The sequence below is a fragment of the Lingula anatina genome, chromosome 7, assembly GCF_051362555.1.
Source record: "Lingula anatina isolate TDL-2025a chromosome 7, LinAna3.0, whole genome shotgun sequence".
Taxonomy (NCBI): Eukaryota; Metazoa; Brachiopoda; class Lingulata; order Lingulida; family Lingulidae; genus Lingula; species Lingula anatina.
Genome location: NC_141773.1, coordinates 15141132 through 15161934, shown reverse-complemented (window position 1 = coordinate 15161934; position 20803 = coordinate 15141132). Strand labels below are relative to the sequence as shown.

The 20803-nt window shown below is 37.0% G+C and overlaps 1 protein-coding gene across 1 annotated transcript in view; it reads left to right on the top strand.

Moving 5' to 3' along the window:
- The window catches only part of LOC106152208 (tenascin-X-like), a 66915-nt gene that overhangs the window by 44943 nt on the left and 1169 nt on the right, over window positions 1-20803 (top strand). Inside the window, exons 12-30 of the mRNA XM_087018069.1 lie at window positions 26-292; window positions 663-932; window positions 1668-1940; window positions 2190-2456; window positions 2679-2951; window positions 3127-3411; window positions 9105-9506; window positions 9816-10079; window positions 10337-10633; window positions 11067-11312; window positions 11564-11860; window positions 11970-12254; window positions 12516-12788; window positions 16177-16437; window positions 16776-17054; window positions 17487-17759; window positions 18140-18412; window positions 19415-19693; window positions 20155-20427. Of these exons, the coding sequence (XP_086874195.1) occupies window positions 26-292; window positions 663-932; window positions 1668-1940; window positions 2190-2456; window positions 2679-2951; window positions 3127-3411; window positions 9105-9506; window positions 9816-10079; window positions 10337-10633; window positions 11067-11312; window positions 11564-11860; window positions 11970-12254; window positions 12516-12788; window positions 16177-16437; window positions 16776-17054; window positions 17487-17759; window positions 18140-18412; window positions 19415-19693; window positions 20155-20427 (5337 nt within the window). The remainder of the gene's footprint in view (window positions 1-25; window positions 293-662; window positions 933-1667; window positions 1941-2189; window positions 2457-2678; window positions 2952-3126; window positions 3412-9104; window positions 9507-9815; window positions 10080-10336; window positions 10634-11066; window positions 11313-11563; window positions 11861-11969; window positions 12255-12515; window positions 12789-16176; window positions 16438-16775; window positions 17055-17486; window positions 17760-18139; window positions 18413-19414; window positions 19694-20154; window positions 20428-20803) is intronic.

Genomic DNA, 20803 nt, shown 5'->3' with positions numbered 1-20803 from the left:
TAACCGCTCATTGTTTTTTCCCCAGTCCCTGACATGGTTAGTAAAGGCAAAGTCCACGTGACAGAAGGAATAGAGACTTTTACCCTCAAATGGGATCAACCATCTGGTAGAGTTGACGGGTACAACATTGCGGTCAAGCAAGAAGATCAAGAATCATACCAACAAAGCATAAAATCACCCAAACCAGATGTGGTGATCAATAAAATTGTCCCTGGCACTGACTACACAATTGAAATTCGATCTTGCAGTTTTGAAAAAAAAAGTGAACCATGTTATATCCATCTACAAAAAGGTAAGTTTACAAACAGAAATTTGAATCACCACGAAATACTCTATTAGACTACAATTGTATACTGTGTCTTTTGTATATTTGAGCTTTTTTTATTGAAGCAATTACAATTAAAGCCAAACAAACATTAAAATCTAATGCTTTAGTCTCTTGTCATAGTAAAATGGGGGTTTAATTGCTTAATTATACAACCAAACATCGCCTTGTATGTTCTGACACTTTATGATATAGATATGCCAGTCTTTTATATGTTAAAACATTCGATCTGAACACAGTCGGAAGATCCTTTAAGCGTGGAGTATATGTGTTATCCAAATACATTATGGGAAACGTTACTTCTTGTTCTTGTGGTTAACTATTTACACAATTTAAGCTCCTGCGCCACCCTCACTGCCGAGCCCTTGGTATACTGTCACCAAGAACACGATAACATTGTGGTGGGACCTTCCTCAAGGGAAGTTTGAAAGATACCAGATCTTTTGCAAGAAGGATGGTACTGACACTGGAACAAATAAACAGCTTAGTGCAGGGAATACATATGTATTAAACGATCTGCAACCGAGCACCCATTACACCGGTTGGATCCGTACCCTGTCCAAAGGGAAAATAGAGAGTGAACACGCGAACTTCGATTGTTTTACAGGTTTGTACTGTAATTTATAAAATTAGTATTATAATATATATATATGTATATATATATATATATATATGTCACAAGCCCAGCCCCAATCCAGGCATATTCTAAATCCACTAACCCCAATATGGCATAATGCATTAATTGTTAAAAGCAGCACAACTTCATACATTAACTAATTTATAGGTAAAAAAACGGTTACCAGTAGTCTTGTAAGTAGATACAATTTTTTTAATATGGGAAATTAATCATATAATATAACAAGGTCACCAGTCGCTATTCAGACAGATTCATATATGCAATTGAGCATAATTTGCATTTTTAAAAGCAGAATTTACTAAGTCAGGTGCATGTAATTAATTTACAGGTTAGAGACTAATTTACAGATACAGGCAAGTTTGTGTTCCTGTCCTTTGCAGTGGGCTACATGTAGATACAAAGCAGCATTGAATTTGCTAATAGTTTAAATGGAATATTTCATTTCATCTGCTTTTTTGATCAAGTTATACGGCAATCAGGCCTGCACTTACATGTGAAACTCCAAACTGCCGGTAACCGTCTTCTTACCTGTAAATTAGTTAATATATGACGTTGTGCTGTTTTTAACAATTAATGCATTATGCCCTATTGTGATTAGTGGATTTAGAATATGCCTAGATTGGGGCTGGGCCTGTGCCATATATATAGGAATAGTTATGTCGTCAATTTAGCACCTGGTCTAATGACCTTTTTTTCGTTGTATAGACCCAGAGCCACCATTGCACTTCTCTTGTTTAAAAGATCTAAGTGAAACAACAACATTGACATTAGAATGGGAGGCAAGTAGAGGCGATATTGAAGGATATACACTGATCATCAGCGACACATATGGCAATGAGACTTCCCATAAACTAAAACCAAACATCACCAGGTACAAAGTAGAAAATTTGACCCCCGGCATGATGTACCATTGTCTGGTCTTCACCACATCACAAGCAGGCATGAAGAGCAGCTACATGGAATGCCAAACAAGCACAGGTTCATAACAGATAACATTCTGTTAAATGTTTGCGCTTTTAACAAGCTTGATTATAGGTGTTGAATGCATTTCATCTGATAGTGATTGGCGGTAAAAAAAATAAGTTTCAAAGTTAGCTGTGGTATTCTTTGGTTAAACATGAATGCATTTAAGGAAGTGTTCAAGGAAATTTGTATCTTGAAGGTTTTTCCATAAAGATAGTACGAATATATAATACGATAGTACGAATTAACACTATTTGCCTTCAGTTCCAGAAGTTCCAAAAGCCGAATTCATCACCATAAACTTTCACGAAGGTGCATATGTGGTGTGTTGGGTAAGGCCACGCGGAGTATTCAAACACATGTCCTTTGACTATTTCCCAACTGACAGTAAGAAAGATCTGAAAATGTTGACGTCAAAAGAGAGTCCATCACCGCCACTTACCGTCACCCCTGGAACTACATATGACCTGCACGCTTTCGTCGTAACGGATCATGACAAAAGTGACCCATGTGTAATGAAATTTACAACGGGTATGTTTGTTTGCATTCACAGAATTAAAGGTTACAAATTTCATCACCAATGCGCCGCGTCGATATCGATAAACGCATGATGCAGCATTCGAAATTACTTTTTGTATTCACCACTGTAATTTTTACATTTATAATTAAATGTAATTTTTATATAATTACATAAGTAGTTTTTCTAGTTATTTAAGTGTATTGAACTTTTTACTATACACTTTACTTTGGCAGCGCCATCCAAACCCGTACTATTTCATCGAATGGGCATTGAAACAACGTCAGTATCCATTAGTTGGGATCCGGTTCAAGCATTGTGTAGTTATGAAGTGTCTTGCGAACAAGCTGGCATCAACGCCATGAACCCTGAAACAACAACGGAATGTAAATATATAATGATGAACTTATTACCTGCCACAAAGTACGATGTAAAAGTCGCAACCTGTGTAACGGACCATAAAGGGGAACTACTAAAGAGTGATACAAGCAAACGCACAATATGGACCAGTAAGTCTGTTTTCGTTATAACTAAGATACATATATACTAAGGAAATCCACTCTGTCTATTTAATATGCATATTTTCTTGCGTTCTTAAGAAAAAAACTGTATATTCACTGTGACAGTCTATCATGTCGGAATGCATATCCTATCCTGGCCATTGATGCACGTTTATCTCTTTAGATCCGTCAGCGCCAACAAACTTCAAACAGATATGGTCACAGGTGAACAAGAAAAGGCAGGCAACATCAGTTAAGCTGAAATGGGAAATGCCACAAGAATACATTGATCACTTTGAAGTAATCTATGACGCCCAGGGGGTTGGGCGTAGTCCCGTGAATGTCGAGTGCAGCCGAAGGACTGCCAAAATAGTTGGGTTAGGGCCTGGGACTGAGTACAACTGCAGCATTTCAGCTATTTTAAGCAATGGACAAAAGAGTGAATGTGCCACGTGTGTTGCTTTTACAGGTATCTATAATTATTATTATTATTATTATTGCAATAGAAAAAAGCAAGTACATGATAAATTTTACAAGCACACAATACTCATTACAATAACAAAGTCCACAAGGATTTAACTAATAAAAAATTACAGTCAATAATTTGTATACATGCAACTACACAAATCCATATATACCTATCCATTTCTGCCATATAACATTGAATTTTTCTACGTCTTGAGATACAATGTATTTTTGCTTATAGATTTTGTAAATATTTTCTAAATAACGTTGAAGTTTTGTGAGTGACAGTGCGTCTTTCTGACATTTTGTTTTGTATGTTAAAAACTTAATGTGTATAGTCATAATTATATTGGATACATTACGTTCATTAATGTCAATTAAAATAAACTGTATGTTACTGAAATTTAAATATATATTACAAGAAATTAACCATGCTTCTACTTGGCGTAAGAACTTTTGTACAATAACACAATCCCAAAGTATATGGTATATAGTTTCTACCTCCTCATGGCAAAATGTACACATAGGTGATTGAGATAGGCCAGTTTTATACACAAAGTTATTTGTGGTGAGGATTCTATAGAAGATTCGAAACTGGAACCACAGCATTTTTGTGTCCTTTACTGACAATATTGGTTTTCTTATATAATTTTTCCCAAAAATTATGATCCCGAGAAGTAAAAATATTTGACCATTTTTCCTCAAAAATAGGCTTACACCCCATTTCCATAGATTTTTAGATCGATCTATCCCTGTGAGCAGTCTCACTAGATTACTGTCAGCTTGGTCGGCTTAAGCGTCTGTCCCGCCTACTAAAAGCTGTAAGGGGGTAATTAACTATGGTGTCCGCTCGGCTGACTGCAATTTAGCGTGAACCCCCAGGGAGTTAGGTCGATCTAAAACTTAATCTTTAGATCGATCTAACTCTCTGGGAAAGCACCCATAGTATTCGAGCTATTTAATATGTCGAACATTTCTTTTGAGCCCCTTGTATGTGTAACAATAACCCGTATACTTTCTGGTTGCCACGGACCGTACATTTTGATTTTATGCGGATTGTCATTTTTTCTGTACATATTATTTATTGTCGCAATAATACCATTGTATTGTAAAAATCGTTCACTTGTCTATATCCTTTGTCATACATCTCTTTATGGAACAGCGTCTCTTTATTTACACTCAGAGAGTTATTGTACCATAATGGGACTTTATTCAACTCGGTCATTTGTTCTTTTTTTTTTCAACAATTCCCGCCAAGCTAAAAAACATCCTTCCAAAATAAATTCTGTGTGTCTGTTTGACAGAAGCGCAAATGTTCATAACCACAGTTTAGCATCTAATTTATATCTATGCAAAAGGATATTTTGCCAAATACCCTCCGTATTTATCAACCGTCTCACCCAAGTTAATTTTAATGCCATTATTGAAGCTTCTACGTTTATCATATTTAGTCCTCCATCTTTTATTTTTCACATACTATTTCCCTTTTTACTTTATCCGGCTAACCTTTCCAAAGAAATCCAAAGATTAGCTTTTTTAGCTCCTTAATTATTTGGTTAGATGGGTTAGGCAGTGAAATAAAAAGATGGTTAAATTTCGATATTATGAGATAATTACTGTAATTCTGCCGACGGGGGTCAAAATTCGTCTTTCCCATAGTTTAAGTTATCCTTCAGTACTTTCAATTTTTTCCCGATAATTCCTTTCACATATAGTATCTAGTTCAACATAGAATTTAATACCTAATGATTTAAAAGACGTTGCACCCCATATTAAAGTCCAATTTTTGCACAGTTTCTCATTTGAATTTTTTCTCCCTATCCAAATAACCTGAGTTTTGTCATAGTTTATTTTTAAACCCGAAATTATGGACGTGTCATCTGCATATTGCGATATCTTGTATTCGTTTTCCTCAATTTGTATTCCTTTAATTTGAGGGTTATTCTTTATGCTTACTGAAAGAATTTCAGAGCATAACAAAAATAAATATGGTGATATCGGATCACCTTGTCTCGGGCCACGCTGTGGTTGAAACATTTCGGATAAATGACCTCCTTGATTTACTCTTGAAGTAATATTTTTATAAAAAGTTTTAATGTAATTTATTATGTCTGGACAGAAATTAAAAAATATAAGAACTTGATTTAGAAAGTTCCAAGATATACTATCGAATGCTTTCTCAATATCTATTAGAAGTAATATTCCAGGTATATGATTTTCCTCAGTATATTGCATGAGATCATAGATTGAACGAGTATTTTCCCCTATGTATCTCCCTTTTAAGAAACCAATCTGTTCTTAACTTATCAGTTTACCCAATATCGTTTTTATTCTACTTGATACGACACCTGAGAAAATCTTGTAAACGGTATTCAGTAGTGTAATAGGGCGCCAATTTTTTAAAAATTGTTTTGGTCTATCCTCCTTCGGGATGCATGTTATGATTCCCTCCCTTTGGGTGACAGAGAGCTGCCCATGTGTAAGACCATAATTTAAAGATCGTATGACAAAGGTCCCTACTTTCGCCCAAAAAAACTTTAAGAATTCCACAGTAAATCCGTCCGAGCCTGGACTTTTATCATTTCTTATTTTTGTGAGGAATATCTTGGCTTCAACATTAGTTATTGGGCCTTCTAGGCTTTCCCTCTCATCTGTAGTCAGTTTTGGTACATTAAAATCTTTTAAATTTGTTTGCCAGTCAATATCAGCACACTGTGTATTTTCTGAGTACAATTTTTCGTAAAACTTTTTTGTTTCTTTTAAGATTTCATTCTGTTCAGTAATATATCACCAACCTATAGTCGGGGAATAATTTTTTCTGTAAAACTTTTTTCAAAGCTAAAAAAATATTTTGTTGGTTTTTCCCCCTCAGTCAACCATTTCCCGCGCGATCTAATAATACTACCTTTTAACCTTGCACTTCTAATCTCAACTAACTGTTGTTTTTTCCTTTCTAATTCTAGTTGAAGACGGGCATCACAATTTTCATAATCTTCTGTTAATTGTTCTATTTCTTTCATAAGCCCTTTTTCTACCTCTTGTATTTTTTTTCTTTTTAAAACATGCATACGAAATAGTCGTGCCTCTTAAACGTAAAAGCAAAATTTCTAGAAACATCTGATCATTCACCATAAACTGCAATTCCTGGTCAGGAATGTTGCCAATATTTTCAAGATTATATATAGGAATGCAATATTCTTTTTTAAAATCTCGTATGGATTCATTAATTTTTTCGACATAGGTCATGTCATATAGGAGGGAATTATTAAATTTCCAAAGTCCTCTTCCTCTCTTAAAACTGTCAAATTTTACTTGAAGTTTTCAAGGTGTGTGTCAGATCGCATTTCGGAGTATCAGCCAGAACACCGACAGGATGAGCCCTGGCATGCTCGGCTGTCACCTTGATTGGATAGTAAACGATTGTCGTAAAATCGCTATATGATTTTAAAACCGGGTGCATAAATTTGAAAGCCACCTAGATGCACCTTAGACTACCACATTAATCTAATACAATGCAAAAAAGCCCTATCAAAAGTGGTTAAAACATTCAAACCGAATGTCGTAAAGTCCCCATATATCCCCATAGAGACAATAAAATAGAGTACTCTAAAGTAAAGAGTACAGTTAAAGGTTGTTCAGCCGAGCGTGGATGAGCCCGCAGTCGTGCTACAAAATTATTTCTGGGGTATGATACTCCGAAATGCGATCTGACACACACCTTGAAAACGGGTAGCGTTGTCCGATATACCGGTTAATTCAGGATCCTTAGGTGCCGAGTCTGGTAGTTGGGTAGGCCTGTTTTTCGCCAAGTGATATTAGACACATTGCCATAGTTCTCTATATGGGTCTACATAGCCGTTTTCTTTTATCATATTTAAAACACTTAATCTTGCCTTTGGGTTATTTATCCGTGAATAGTTATAGTAATCAGTATCTGGATTCAGAACCAGGTTAAAATCTCCACAGATTATTTGGAATTCACTGTCCATTTCATCGATCTTTTTGAGAAGGTTTTCAAAGAATGGGGGGCTTTCAGTGTTAGGACCATAGATATTTGCAAATGTTACTATTTTATCATCAACGTCAAATTACAGAATAAGTTTATTCCCGGATTCGTCCTTGAATTCCTGTAGCAATTTAAAATTTATGTTATTTTGTAGTAGAATTGCTACGCCTCGAGCGTTTGAAGTATAAGAACTGATTCATTCCTTATCTGAACTTCTTTTTTATAAGTAAAATGTGTATCCTGTAAACAAATGATATTACATTTCAAGTTTCGTAAATATTGAAAGACGTCTTTTATCTTCTCAAAACTCCCCATACCTTGACAGTTTACTCTGATAATTTCTACCATTTCAAGTTGTTAGCTCTATTAATATTCCATGTGACGGGTGTACTGCAAGATCGCCTAGCGAGGTCTCCCTCGTCTTCCTCTCTCGGCACGGTCTGACAGGCTGCGAGCGCGTTGTTGACCCGTGGCATGAATCACATCTTGCTGAGTAGTACTAGTTCCACGTGCCGTGCTCTGATGCATGTCGGGGGGATAAACTCACGATCGTCATTGAATAATTTATCCACCACCAAAACAGCCTTCTTTCCACCCCTTTTTGCTGCTCTCAAATGGGGCATCAAAAGCTTTCTCTTTTCATTGATCTCCTTCGGAAATTGTTCGTTTACTACAAAGGGTTTGCCAACTAAAGTGCGCTGCGCGGCTTTCCTCGCCATCTCCCGATCTCGAAAGGACGAAAATTTTGCTACTATCGGTCGATGTCTACCATTTATTATCTTTCCTATCCTGTGCACTCGATCAAAGTTTATGCCCTCGTTAAACCGCATCTCTTTTTTGAGGAAATTCTGTAATAAATTCTCCGGTAATTCGTTGTTTTCATCCTTAATTCAGGTGAAAATTAAATTGCCCCGCATCGACCTCGCCTGTAACATCACGTGGCGATAACGTAAATCATTCAGTTTTTCAGTCATATTCACTATGTCAGATCTGAGTTGTATCTGTAATTATTAATGTCTTGTTAATATTGTGGATTATTATATCTCGTGTAGACTTACAGGCTACTGATTGGTCAGTCACCACGGGCTATTTCAAATAATGATCTTGTGGTTTGTACAAGGGATCTATTGGTCATATGACCATGCACAATTACCGTGGACTATTAGCTGAAGTTAATTCTAAAGCTCTAATTGATCAGTTATCACGGACTGTTTAGAAAGATTTCCTTGAACGACTGGTTGCGGCATTTCGTAACAATGGGATATGGGGCGTGTATGACATGTATGATGATTTGAAGGGAAGTAGATTTGTAGATGTAGATCTAGATATGTAAGTTTAGCTATTCAAAGGTGAAAGTTACCTTTCTTCATACGGTACCTTGGAGGACAACCGGTAGAGTAAAGCAAATAGTGCAAAGTACCTCGGGGTCTATGAAGAATAGTGATCAGTGAAAAAAATCCGCTTCACGTCGGGATCCCATTTCCTCTCACAGGGCACTATTCTTCATAGTCTCCTCAGGACAGTGCGATTCTTTTTTAGTTTTACCTTATTACACGTGGCTCATTAAAATAGTATCCTAAAAAGTTCTGTTGTTAGTTAACCTCATGGTAAAGGTAAAGTACAGTGCACTTTTAAGTATATGTTCAGAGTTTAATTCCTCTTAACGCATTCATAATTTTCCTACTTGACAGCCCCCGCAATGCCCGGCACCATTGTACCAGGCACCATTGTAGCAGGTACCAAAGATTTATACTTCCAGTGGATGCCAGCTGCAGGAGCTGTCCATAAATATTCTATTATGTATAGAAATGTCCAAGTAACTTCCACCGACAGCCAAGACGACAGTAATACAGAAACGCAGACAAAAAAACTTCTACAGGGAAGTGCCAGCGATGAGCCGACGTCAGAAGAAAATCTAGAAATACTCGACTACGATGAAGAACAATCACGCAATGCAAGATATGAACAAATCGAAACTGTACAAAGCAAGTGCAATGTAGAAAAGCTTGATCCTGGCACAAATTATGAAATCCGAATTTTTGCGATAACTCACGGTTATCTTAGCCAGCCACAACAGCTGACACAGGCAACAAGTGAGCATTGTTGTTTTACCTTTAGTATATTGTATACATCGCATGAAACAACACAATGTTTACATAAAAGTTACCCTCAGTGATTTTGAGAGACATAATGTAATAGTAATTCTGGAGTATTTATACTGTATTTTAATGTTGACATGTACATATAATTTACTTTCAATCAGGGGCTACTGAATATTTTTATTATTTTGTAGATATTCCGATACACAGGCACGTATGTGTATATAAACATGTATAGTATGCATATAGTAATTTGGAATATTGTATTGGATCAGTGATGTTTTATATTATTTTTTTATCCAGAGCCGGGTAAACCTGGGAAAGTGACAAAAGAAGAGTCGACTACAGCAGAATCAATTTCTCTGTCTTGGGGTGCTAGTGAAGGCAATGTCAGTGAATATGAAATAGAATACGAAAGAGAGGACCGAACCACAAGACAACTACTAAAAACAAGTACTCCAAATTGTATCATTGATAACATATCGCCTGGTGTACTATATAACTATAAAGTGTATGCTATAAGCAATGGCATAAGAGGCGACCCTTCTCAGGTTGTGGAAGCCACAGGTAGGAACAGTTTTTCTTCAAACAAGTTTTAAAACCATGTACAGCAATGGCGGTTGACTAACATTATTAAAGCTGAATTATTGCACACACGTTAACTAGAACCATAATAATATTTTGGTATGACATGATGTATTTTAGGTGTTTCTCTGGAATAAATAAGTCAGGACAATAAACTATGTACACACATATGTATATATATTTAATTTTTTAAGTGAACTGTTATATAGCAGGGAAATGGACGTTAATTTTAATTTCAGATCTTCCATGTCCTAAAAATTTCCGACAGATCCAAAGCGAATTACCCACACGCTCGATACATTTGAAGTGGGATGCACCGGAATCTATCACAGCCGGTTCTTTGTCATATACGGTGAAATATCGTCGTTTCGGAACCTCCGAAGAATACCACAATGATAGGGTGGTTAAAGATCAAAGTCTGAAAGTTACTGGGTTAGTCCCTGGCAGAAAGTACGAATTCTCTCTGCAAGTAACTGGATGGAAAGACAAAGTAGGCCACTCTACAAGCAAAGAGGTGTTTTGCACAGGAGCAACAAGTACGCAAGACTTTTTTAAAATTTATTTTATTTATCTGTTTATTTACTTTTGCAAATGGACCTATTTCATCAGCAAGATTATGACTGCGGGTTTATTTTGTTTCTAATTGGACACACGTTATTGTCTACAGCTAAAACCAGTTTTCCATTTTTTTTGTATTTTTTTTTTTCTATTCTAAATGTAGCGATTTGCTGCACGTCTTTGTAAACTAGTGATCGCCTGCTGTTGATCCACTGTGGTGTCAGTTATGCAACATTGTAAAACCACACGAGCAATTGCGGGGTTCACTGGATAAATGATTGGACTAAACATCTTGAAAACATATCTTTATCGTCATACCAATGGGCAGAAATGTGTAAACGATGGAATTTTACATTCATAGAGGCTAACATAGTACGTAATGTACCCATCCCCGTTTTTCTTTCTTCATAGATCCAGAACCAGTCCACGGTCTAATGTGGGATTCGTCATCCAACAGACTTACCTGGGAAAAACCAGACGGTGATATTGGTAGATATGACATCAAAGTCGCAATGGGAGCTGACATTAAAACATTCCACACAACGACCTGCATATATAACGTGCACACTATTGAGAAGGGAGAAACCTGTGTTTTCAGTGTTGTGGCAGTCAGCAATGAAAAAACAAGCAAGGAGATTTCAAAAAAAATTACGATAGGTTAGTACCAGTTTTTCAGTGAAAAGGTTAATGGGTCACATATTTTCTTCTTTGACATTATCTAAATATTCACGACAGATGGGTATGCCACACTTTCCTCGTCTTAACCTTGGAAATAAAAAGGAACCTTCTCTTATTATGTCCAAGTCTTAACACATTGAAGAAAGGTCAAGATATGTACATTTTATCCACACATATACTTGTGTTTTCTTCAGTTTTGATATAAGGACAATGTCTGATGTAATTTCTAGCACCTGGCAACCCGGAATTTGTACACGAAGGATTAGTGGTGACAACAAATTCAATCTTTCTTCACTGGAATCCTCCTGGCGGAAAAGTGAAACACTACGCATTATATCACCAACCAGTAGATGAAGACATGGGCTATATCGCACGATGGTGGTCCGGTGGTGAAAAAAAGGATATAGTAAAAGGTTTTTTGAAAACACTGGATGACCTTCAGCCAGGATTGAAGTACCGCTTTAGAGTATGCGCTGAGGTAGATGGTGCAAGAGACGAGATAGGCGATACCATCGAAGTTGCGACAAGTATGTCACATTTGTTAAACTTGCAATGAACATCTTATTTAGATTTCTTTGGTAATAAAACATGGTAAACATGGGTATATATGGTCATTTATTTCCTTATCTTTTCTAGAACCTGAAAAACCGAGCATTGAAAGTGATCTATCCAGCAAAACCCTTGTATTACAGTTCACATGTAATGGTAGAAAGGATTGCTATAAAATTCTTTATAAATGCCGCGAGGATGAGGAATACCAAGTCAGGCACCATGAAAGCAAAACAAAGATTTCAACCGAGAGGATGAGTTTGATGGAATGGCAGCCTGGATGTGTTTATGATGTGGTGGTGCAAAGTGTCAGTTATTTCCAGACGGACTTTGAGGTCAAGAGTGAACCAGTAAAGCTGGCGATACATACAGGTAAACAACTTATTATGGGCTATGAAAACATAAAAACGTTATACAATAGTAAACAATTCAAACACGTGCCCAGTGCTTATGTCTGTTAAATTGAGTCCAGGTTCAACATTTCATAAATCTGTTAAAAGCCGACGTTTCGCTAATGCTATGTGAAAATGAAACTGGATTTAACGTCTCATTATTGCTTTAGTCCTAACACGAATCACCTAATACACAAATGATTGAATGTAGCCACATGTGTATATTGAACCTTGATTTCAGTACCATCAAAACCAACCGTTAGGTACGAAGCATCAGCGACTGAATTGACAGTGAAATGGGTCAAGGTAAATGAACCAGGTGTGGACAAAATCACGATAAAATATTGGCTTAAGGGAGATAGTACAAAAACTTCACAGTTGCCTGTTATAACTGATGTATCTGCGACTACCGCCAGCATTCATAATGTCCGACCAGGCTCTTCATATAGATCAGAAGTCACTTTCCACTGTGGAGACAAATCAAACACAAGTGGTCCGAATGATATTATCACTGGTAAGTCTTGGTGACGCTAATTATTCTGCCGTTTATACCCGTCTACAAAACTGCTTTTGATAACAAAAGCATTATGATCCTCGATCGACAAAGAGAAATATAGGTTCTGTAAAAGAGGCCAGGCATGACTTGATTGAACTTCAAGCCATGTGGTTTGAATTCCAACTACCACATCAGTGAGACGGCTCTGAGAGACATCCTACCTAAACTGTCACCACGTGACACAGGTGACAAAATTAAAAAACAGAAGGCGAGCATGAAATACAAATTACAGGCATGTTAAAATCAACATCTCACATTTGCCGTAACATTAAGTAAATAAATATATACTGAACAAAAATATAAACGCACGAAAGAATATGTAGATTTGTTTTCATATATCAGTCATTCTTTGCTAGTGGTGCACTGCAGGGGGGCCATAACGAGAATGTTATTTAAATTTAGATAGCCAACCAAATTCTCATGACATCGTTGTGTATGTTTCAATAACAAATCAAAGAAGCTGCATGAGCAAGGAGGATGTTGTTATAAAAGCAAAAAAATAGAAAAAGCAGAAAATATATCGAAATAACCCTCAAAATGGCGTCCTTTTTTGTGGAATTTTGACCCTACCTCTATTTAAGAACAGTTTGTTTAGGGTTTGAATGGATTATTGAAGCAGGAAATACATCTACTGCAAGAAGATATAATAAACAGAATGTGCAAATTGTTATTTAAATAAAAATTTATTTGAAGTCACTGAAAAATGATCACAAAATTAGCTTAACTTACGATACATGCGGTGTCCCACCCCGATGAAAATTTCATCTAATCCTATCTTTCCGTATTAAAACTGTTCAATCGTCCAAAGTAGTATGTCGGTTAGTTTGTGTCACGAAATCCAAGATAATATCAGTTTTCTTAAGAATTTCACATTTATTGCTCAGCAAGGTCGATTTTTCTTCACCGCGTCCCAATATAACGTTCGCAACGCTGAAACTTCAGAGATCGATTTTTATCAGACGACTTTAAAATGCCGCGTGAAAATTATACATCGATAGCGATCTTCTTCCATACTCACTAACTGATGACGTCTTACACACGAATGGCTTCTTTTGCACACTAAAAAAACCAGCTCAAACTGGCGGGTGGCCCATTCTGATAACGCATAACGCAATGACGCTGTCGAGATAGGATGCAGGGCACAGGTGTAATTCCCTCGATTTAACCGTCACAGGATTGTTTATTGGGATCTTTTTTGTATGAAGGTGAGAAATAATGAGTTTCGTTTCATTTTTCTTCAATTGTTTCAACATATTTGTGTACCGATTGATTTTTACCATTCTATAAGTAGGGTGACTTCGTCTGAACTTTCGTTTTGCGTCTGTTTCACATGGGGGACTGAAGGTCATATTGAACATGGTGACGCGGTGATACCGTATTCATGTTCTCTTGTTCTCGAAAACTCAATCATCGAAATTGAATTACTTTTTTTTAGTTTTGTCTTAAATTAAGCTGCTACACTGTATTCCGTGCGTTTAAAATTTAACCGTCTGTAAAAACAGCAATAATGGATTACTAGCAACACTTACGTTACGCAATGAAGCACCGAAAATGGGTGAAGAAAATGTGTCTCAGTAATGCGTGTTTGCCACTCATAATGCACTGTACTTTGTTTGAATAAGCAATAAACTATTTGTGATCTTAGGTTATCCATTGTTCGTTATCAGAGTTAACAGATTCTTTGTGTGATTTTTTTTCAGAATCCCAAGAGTGGATGCCTTAGTGAGCACAGAACAGATATCACCATTGGTCTACATATGTCAGGAAGAATGTTATAATTATGAACATTGTGTTACACTGAACTTCATTTTGTTAAATTTTGTATTTAACTGAACTTTATTGTGTTAAAATAATAATAAAAAAATAATAGTTCTGATAAAAAACTACAATCTGGAACATTCTTTAGATCAACTTTGTTCAGTGTGTGTCCCATATGACAGAGTTGCAGTAAATAAAATATGTGAATTATTCCTCTGTGTTTGTCAATTCCATTTTAAAAGCATGTGAAAGTGGTGTGCCCCTCATGAATGAAGTGTGTATGGATAATAGCAAAAATATTGTTATTATTTACATGATTATAAAAAGTTTTCGACCCGCGTCAATAACGTTACCATGACCCACATATTCACCATTTTTATTAATTATGAAATGTGGATTAAATTCTTCAAAACCAGTTTTGAAGCATTGAGACAACAACCCCTTATGATTTAAACTAAAACTGAAAACATTCCATTAGACTTTCATTAGTTTGTGCAAAATATATTACCCAGGGTAACGCGTCTTGGATTTGGTGGGTATAGCTGTTCAACTCTCCTGTGTGCCCTAAAAAGGGCAGCTGCTGTTTCCCTTTTTATGAAATGATAAACTGTGATGGTGTAGCTATCACATCGCAAAATTACAGCTTCCCAGAGAGAGTTTGAAATTTTCGGTCAAATTCAACATTTTGTAACCACTAGCAAAGAATGACAGATATATATATGGAACTAGAGTATATAGCCAAAAATAACAGCATATTTTTATCGACAAATAGACATCACTTTGAGAGCATTAGGGGAAGTTAAAATGCAAAGTCCAAGAGTTAGGGCATCAAATACACCATGGGGGTCAACATCTTGAGTTCACAGACACCATTAAATTTGTGCAGAGCAGAACACCAGCGGCGCAGGGACATCAGTAAGTTGTCAACAGAGGCCTAAGGGATATTATCCCATTCCTCCTGGAGTGCTACTCGCAGTTGGCGAACATTCTAGAGAGCTGGAACATGAAAACTCAGATCCAGAACATTCCACAGGTGTTTGTTGGGCGACATGGTGCATGAGGGTGGTTCCTAATGCTACCAGTGTCTCTGAAGCGTGTTCCCAGACGAATGATGCACATTCAGGCATGCTGCAACTTCTGTTACTGACAAGCCAGCATTGAGCATGCTGATGGCATGCTCCCTCATGGTTCCAGACATCTGTGGCATGTTGACAAGTGGCAGAAATACACATTTTGGTGTGTCCTTTTATTGCCTAGGCGGTAGAGAGTGTCTGTGTATTGGTCCTGCAGATTGACCTCTACTCCATCATGCTCCATTAGTCTTATGGGTGTAAAAACTGAACCTTTGAGTATACTCACGGGGAGCGGCCAAGTGAAACCAGACCACTATAATTGATCAAAACAAACCCATTAGTTCACAAATAAACCATCAACCTGGGCATATTTCATGATTATCCATTTCAACTGACCATTTTAGTTTCGTGCGTTTATATTTTTGTTCAGTATATTATTGTACAGTATATAACAGTCAAACCGAACGCCATTACATCCGATGGAATATATAAAATTGATTCCACATTTTTCGCAGAGCCTGTACCCCCTGCAACGGTTTTCCACACGCAAGTATCTACTTCAACGGCCAACATCGAATGGGAGAGGCCAGATGGCCAGTATGATCACATGGTTGTCACTCTAACTAACTTGACAACCAATGAAACAAAAGAAAAAGTAACAGAAGAACTCTGCACAACCTACACTCGTCTTCGTCCTGCTACTTGGTACCGTATGGACGTCATGACGATAAAGGGATCAAAGAGAAGTGCCATTAGGTCTCACATTTTAAATACAGGTATAATCTTCACACACGTCCGTATTTTACAGACCATTCCCAGACCCTATCGTACTAACTTTGGATCGAACTATCTCCGAGGGGATTCTCGCTTAATTGCAATTAACTTGGGCGGCTTAGATGTCTGTCAAGCCTGCTGAGGCTGATAGGGGGTGTTTAACTATCGTTTAGCAGCCTCAGTGGGCATCCCAGACGTCTAAGCCTCCAGGGCTGAAAGCAATTTAGCGCGGGACATATTGATATACATCTGCGTAAAGTACTTCTTACGTTATAAGTGAACAGCATTTATTTGTGCGATATCGTTACTTTGTTATCGTTGCCTGTTGGTTATTTTACAGCCCCTTTGCCTCCCACGGGTATTTCTGTCAACCCAGGAGCGAATATAGCAAAAATTTATTGGACCTATCCAGATAAAAGGGATGATGACGGCATCACATTTGAAATCAATTGTTGGGAAGTGAACGCTCGCAGACCTGAACCCTGCCTGACAGCGTCTTCTAAAGCCTTAGAAACAATACTTAAGCCTTTAACTCCAGGGTCACAGTACAAGGTACAAGTAAAGGCTGTCTTTCAAGAAACGAGGAATAACGATTTCAAGGAGGCGTTGTTTAGTACAGGTAAATAACTTATTGTCAAGCATTCTGTACTGTTTGGTAATGATAGAATGGTAGCAAGAGGAACCCGTGGTTTTGTTCAGATTACGCTTGTTTTATCTTGACTAGTTATTAGCCCAGGATTGTACATTAAGTGTTTAAAAAAAGGGAAAAAAACCTTGTGGTTAACATTGTTGCAGGTTGTGTATGTGCATAGTCCTGGCAATTTCTGTTACGATTATAAAAGTTAAATTAAACAGCCATTTCAAATAAATCTATTACGACTCAATTATCTCTGAATAATATTGTTCATTTTAATTTTTAAAATAACTATGAAGACGCAATTAATACATCCGTTGAATCTCCTTTCTGGTTGCTGTAGCCCTGTTTTCACTGGCTTATTGAGTATTTACGCAGGACTTACTGCCAACATGCACTTGTCATAATTTTTTTCAGAACCACCTGCTGTAAGTAATGTGCAAGTGCAAGGGTTTTCCACCTTTGCCGACGTGTCCTGGAGACCGCCTGTTGAGGGAAAGGTCAAGAGGTATGATATCGTATTTTGGCGTGCTAACAACCCATCAGCAAAGCGAAAGACCACGGTTCAATATCCTGCAGTCACGGGATCAATTATTAACCTTAATCAAGGGACCAAGTACGTCGCGGAAGTAAAGTCCAGTGTAGAAGGGCGCGTAAGCCAAGGTGGCGATAGGAAAACGTTCTATACAGGTAACGCATGGCGGAGAATATGTGTGTTTGTGTGTGCGCGCGCGTGCGTGCGTGTATCGAAATCGGAACAGGTTTATACCTGTAATGCATAATATAAGGTTTAGCCTGCATCAGCTTATTATTTTTAATATTCGTTATTTGTAATTGCACATATATGCTTGTGTCCATTTCAATTCGTACTTAATTGTCTCATAATAGGTTTTGACTGATGTAATATATATATATATATATATATATATATATATATATATATATATATATATATATATTACATCAGTTACCTTTATAATTTTTGTATAAACTATGGAAACACAGCTTGATGTGAGACATTAAATTTCATTTCAAGTAATAAATTCGCAATTCACACTTTTTCAACCTAGTTCCTTCACGGCCGTCGATGGGCAATATTGATACTGCACCAGATTCAATCAGACTTAAATGGAGTAGAAAGGAGGATGAACCAGATGTGACCGAAGCAGTAGTCACATATTGTCTACCTGGCTCTACTCAGAAAATAACAAAACATGTATCTACGAGAGAACCCCAGCAGTTGCTGATATCTCCACTGAATCCCAACACACATATTGAAGGTTATGTTGAACTGGTGAGCGGAGATAAAACCAGCGACAAGACACACTGGTCGGCAACAACAGGTATGGTACTTTTTTTACATACTGTAAGATTCCAGTTATATCATAATCATATTAAGTAATGTCATGTAACAATGTACATTTATTTTAAGTTTAAAAATAATTCACCGAACGATTTATCTCGAACTATCTCCGAGGGGATTCTCGCTTAATTGCAATTAACTTGGGCGGCTTAGATGTCTGTCAAGCCTGCTGAGGCTGATAGGGGGTGTTTAACTATCGTTTAGCAGCCTCAGTGGGCATCCCAGACGTCTAAGCCTCCAGGGCTGAAAGCAATTTAGCGCGGGACCCCGTGGAGATGGACCGATTCTGTTAGATCCATCTAGGGATATGGAACCCTGTCTTAGTCACACAACATATCCTGGTTACATATAAACTGAACTCTCTCTTTCTCTCTCTCTTTGAATAGATACGAAAATAGAAAAATGTTATAGGCTGTAGCTATCAAATTTGTTTAAAAAAGCAGAAAATGTGCAATATAGCAAGATAGATTAAAAAACCAAGAAATGTTTATAGAAAGTAATTTCTAGCACAAGCTGGAGAATTTTCCTCTCTGTTAGCCAACTGGCAAATCGTTCGGTGAATTATTTAAGTAGAATTTGTTACTCACCACTTGCCGCTGTATGTATCAGCTTGTAATAAATAAATTTTGTATGGTTCAACTTCCAAGCTTATGAACATATTTGCTCATTTACAAGACATACTTATTTTCACATGAATGAAATATTTATTTTCACATGAAAGTATATCCGACGTGCGAAGATAAAAGATTAATGACTAAAATCAAAAGTAAATACCGTATACTTCCTGACAGCTATTATAGACATAAATTCGATATATTTAAAGTGCAAGCGTTGTGCGAGCAATTTAGTAGAATGAAAAGCGATGTGTTATTATTACATATTGATATACAACTGCGTAAAGTACTTCTTACGTTATAAGTGAACAGCATTTATTTGTGCGATATCGTTACTTTGTTATCGTTGCCTGTTGGTTATTTTACAGCCCCTTTGCCTCCCACGGGTATTTCTGTCAACCCAGGAGCGAATATAGCAAAAATTTATTGGACCTATCCAGATAAAAGGGATGATGACGGCATCACATTTGAAATCAATTGTTGGGAAGTGAACGCTCGCAGACCTGAACCCTGCCTGACAGCGTCTTCTAAAGCCTTAGAAACAATACTTAAGCCTTTAACTCCAGGGTCACAGTACAAGGTACAAGTAAAGGCTGTCTTTCAAGAAACGAGGAATAACGATTTCAAGGAGGCGTTGTTTAGTACAGGTAAATAACTTATTGTCAAGCATTCTGTACTGTTTGGTAATGATAGAATGGTAGCAAGAGGAACCCGTGGTTTTGTTCAGATTACGCTTGTTTTATCTTGACTAGTTATTAGCCCAGGATTGTACATTAAGTGTTTAAAAAAAGGGAAAAAAACCTTGTGGTTAACATTGTTGCAGGTTGTGTATGTGCATAGTCCTGGCAATTTCTGTTACGATTATAAAAGTTAAGTTAAACAGCCATTTCAAATAAATCTATTACGACTCAATTATCTCTGAATAATATTGTTCATTTTAATTAATATTGTTCATTTTAATTTTAATTATTTTAAAAAATAACTATGAAGACGCAATTAATACATCCGTTGAATCTCCTTTCTGGTTGCTGTAGCCCTGTTTTCACTGGCTTATTGAGTATTTACGCAGGACTTACTGCCAACATGCACTTGTCATAATTTTTTTCAGAACCACCTGCTGTAAGTAATGTGCAAGTGCAAGGGTTTTCCACCTTTGCCGACGTGTCCTGGAGACCGCCTGTTGAGGGAAAGGTCAAGAGGTATGATATCGTATTTTGGCGTGCTAACAACCCATCAGCAAAGCGAAAGACCACGGTTCAATATCCTGCAGTCACGGGATCAATTATTAACCTTAATCAAGGGACCAAGTACGTCGCGGAAGTAAAGTCCAGTGTAGAAGGGCGCGTAAGCCAAGGTGGCGATAGGAAAACGTTCTATACAGGTAACGCATGGCGGAGAGTATGTGTGTTTGTGTGTGCGCGCGCGTGCGTGCGTGTATCGAAATCGGAACAGGTTTATACCTGTAATGCATAATATAAGGTTTAGCCTGCATCAGCTTATTATTTTTAATATTCGTTATTTGTAATTGCACATATATGCTTGTGTCCATTTCAATTCGTACTTAATTGTCTCATAATAGGTTTTGACTGATGTAATATATATATATATATATATATATATATATATATATATATATATATATATATATATATATTACATCAGTTACCTTTATAATTTTTGTATAAACTATGGAAACACAGCTTGATGTGAGACATTAAATTTCATTTCAAGTAATAAATTCGCAATTCACACTTTTT